Consider the following 1,675-nt stretch of genomic DNA (forward strand, 5'->3'; position numbering starts at 1 on the left):
GAAATGAAATCAAGTGCACTTAGTGTAGCTTTGATGATTGACAAATTAAAAAATTATTGGGGGTTTTAATTTTAAAATTGTTAATATACTCAGCTCTCTGTATCCATGGATTTTTATCCAACCAAACACAGTATGAAAATATTAAAACCTTGATTTTGCCATTTTATAAGAAATCCATTTTACTACTCCATTTTATTTAATGGGACTTGAGCATCCATGGAGGATCCTGGACCCAAACCTCAGCAGATAGTGAGGACCTCTGTATATGCATAGACATTTATTGTATATAGTTAATACTTGACATTTTCTTTACATTTAATTATTGGGAAGAAAACTAGACCATTGTAGCCTGTTTCGGTTGTATCATTTCCGCATGCCTGAAGAATATATCTACTTTTTAACAATGCTGAAAAAATGACATACATTTTGATTTGGGTCTTGTCTGGGATCTGCTGGTTTCCTGTTGTCCAGCGTGGCATATATTGGCCTAAAGCCATCAGGATGGTGTCCTCCTGGCAGCCCTCCCTGGGCCTTAAAATGTAGTCCCTCCCTGAGGAATATGGAGCTCACAGAGCAGGTTTTGGGGAGGGGAAATTCTGCTCACCTTTGTTTAGGGCAGATTTTGCTTTTTCTGAATGGCAGTCCATCAGTGGATACAACCTATTGTTTCCTGTTGTATTGCAATCTTTATACCATTCCATTCTTTGAAACAGAATTTTTTTTTCCATTGGAAATGATATTGGCTGGTTTTCTGGAAAGCTTGCCAGCGCTCATCACAGGTTCCCATGCACTGCTCCTTGCCCTTGCAGTTCTTGGTATAATTTTTTTCTCTGTTTGTTTATTCTATTTATATCCTACCTTGCTCCTAAACATGGACCCCAAGTTGTCATGTTTCTTAGCAAGTGGATGTAGTGTGCCTCGATCAGGAATCTTGTAAAATGACATACATCTCCTTTTGCTTTGTTTTGTTTAAAAACCCAGGAAACGCGACTGGGGAGACTCATTAATGATGTCAGGAAGAAAACAGAGAATGAAGAGCTTGCCAAGCGTGCCAAGAAACTGCTGCGGAATTGGCAGAAGCTGATAGAACCAGTCGCCCAGAACGAGGTTGCATTAAGGGGGCTGCCGAATCTGCCTGGGTCAGCCAATGGGGGGGCACACAACTTCCGAGTGGAAACTCCCACTGGGGCTACCACCGTTGCTGGCTCAAAGCCTATCCAGGATGTGAAGAACAGGAACGATGTCCAGAAGCCGCACTCGCCGAAGCCGGGGAACCGGAAGCGGAAAGGTGAGCCCAGGGATGGCCTCCAGCCTCCCCCCTCCTCACTACCAAAAGCCTCCAAAGCCAGTTATGAAGTGTTGCAGAATTCTTCTCCTCCTCCCACAAATGGGATCGGCGGGAGCCCAGAGAATTTCCCCAGCCCTCTGGATGTGAGCTTCCCCCCAGAGCTGGAGGGCAGCAAGCCGGAGCTTGGAGAGAATGAGAAGCCCAGCAAGATCCCCATCAATGCTGTCCGGCCTCACACCAGCTCCCCAGGACTCTTCAAACCCTCTGGGCTGCCCTCGCTGCTCAAGACAGTGGTCCTGCCACCCCCTCCACAGTATGATAAGGCTGAGGAGGCTGTGGCGGGTGGTCAGCCCAGGAGCCCTCGCTGCTCCTCCTTCAGCCCCCGGA

At 46.6% G+C, this 1,675-nt stretch overlaps 1 protein-coding gene across 1 annotated transcript; it reads left to right on the forward strand.

Moving 5' to 3' along the window:
- Positions 1-6: 6 nt before the first annotated feature.
- On the forward strand, positions 7-1,671 carry LOC121918642 (mediator of RNA polymerase II transcription subunit 26-like; the record flags this gene model as incomplete). The annotated part of the gene is made up of 2 exons (XM_042444658.1): positions 7-815; positions 982-1,671. Coding segments are annotated over exons 1-2 (720 nt in total), but the record flags the coding sequence as incomplete, so codon positions are not given.
- Between the last annotated feature and the right edge of the window lie 4 nt (positions 1,672-1,675).

The sequence above is a fragment of the Sceloporus undulatus genome, unplaced genomic scaffold, assembly GCF_019175285.1.
Source record: "Sceloporus undulatus isolate JIND9_A2432 ecotype Alabama unplaced genomic scaffold, SceUnd_v1.1 scaffold_21009, whole genome shotgun sequence".
NCBI classification, from domain to species: Eukaryota; Metazoa; Chordata; class Lepidosauria; order Squamata; family Phrynosomatidae; genus Sceloporus; species Sceloporus undulatus.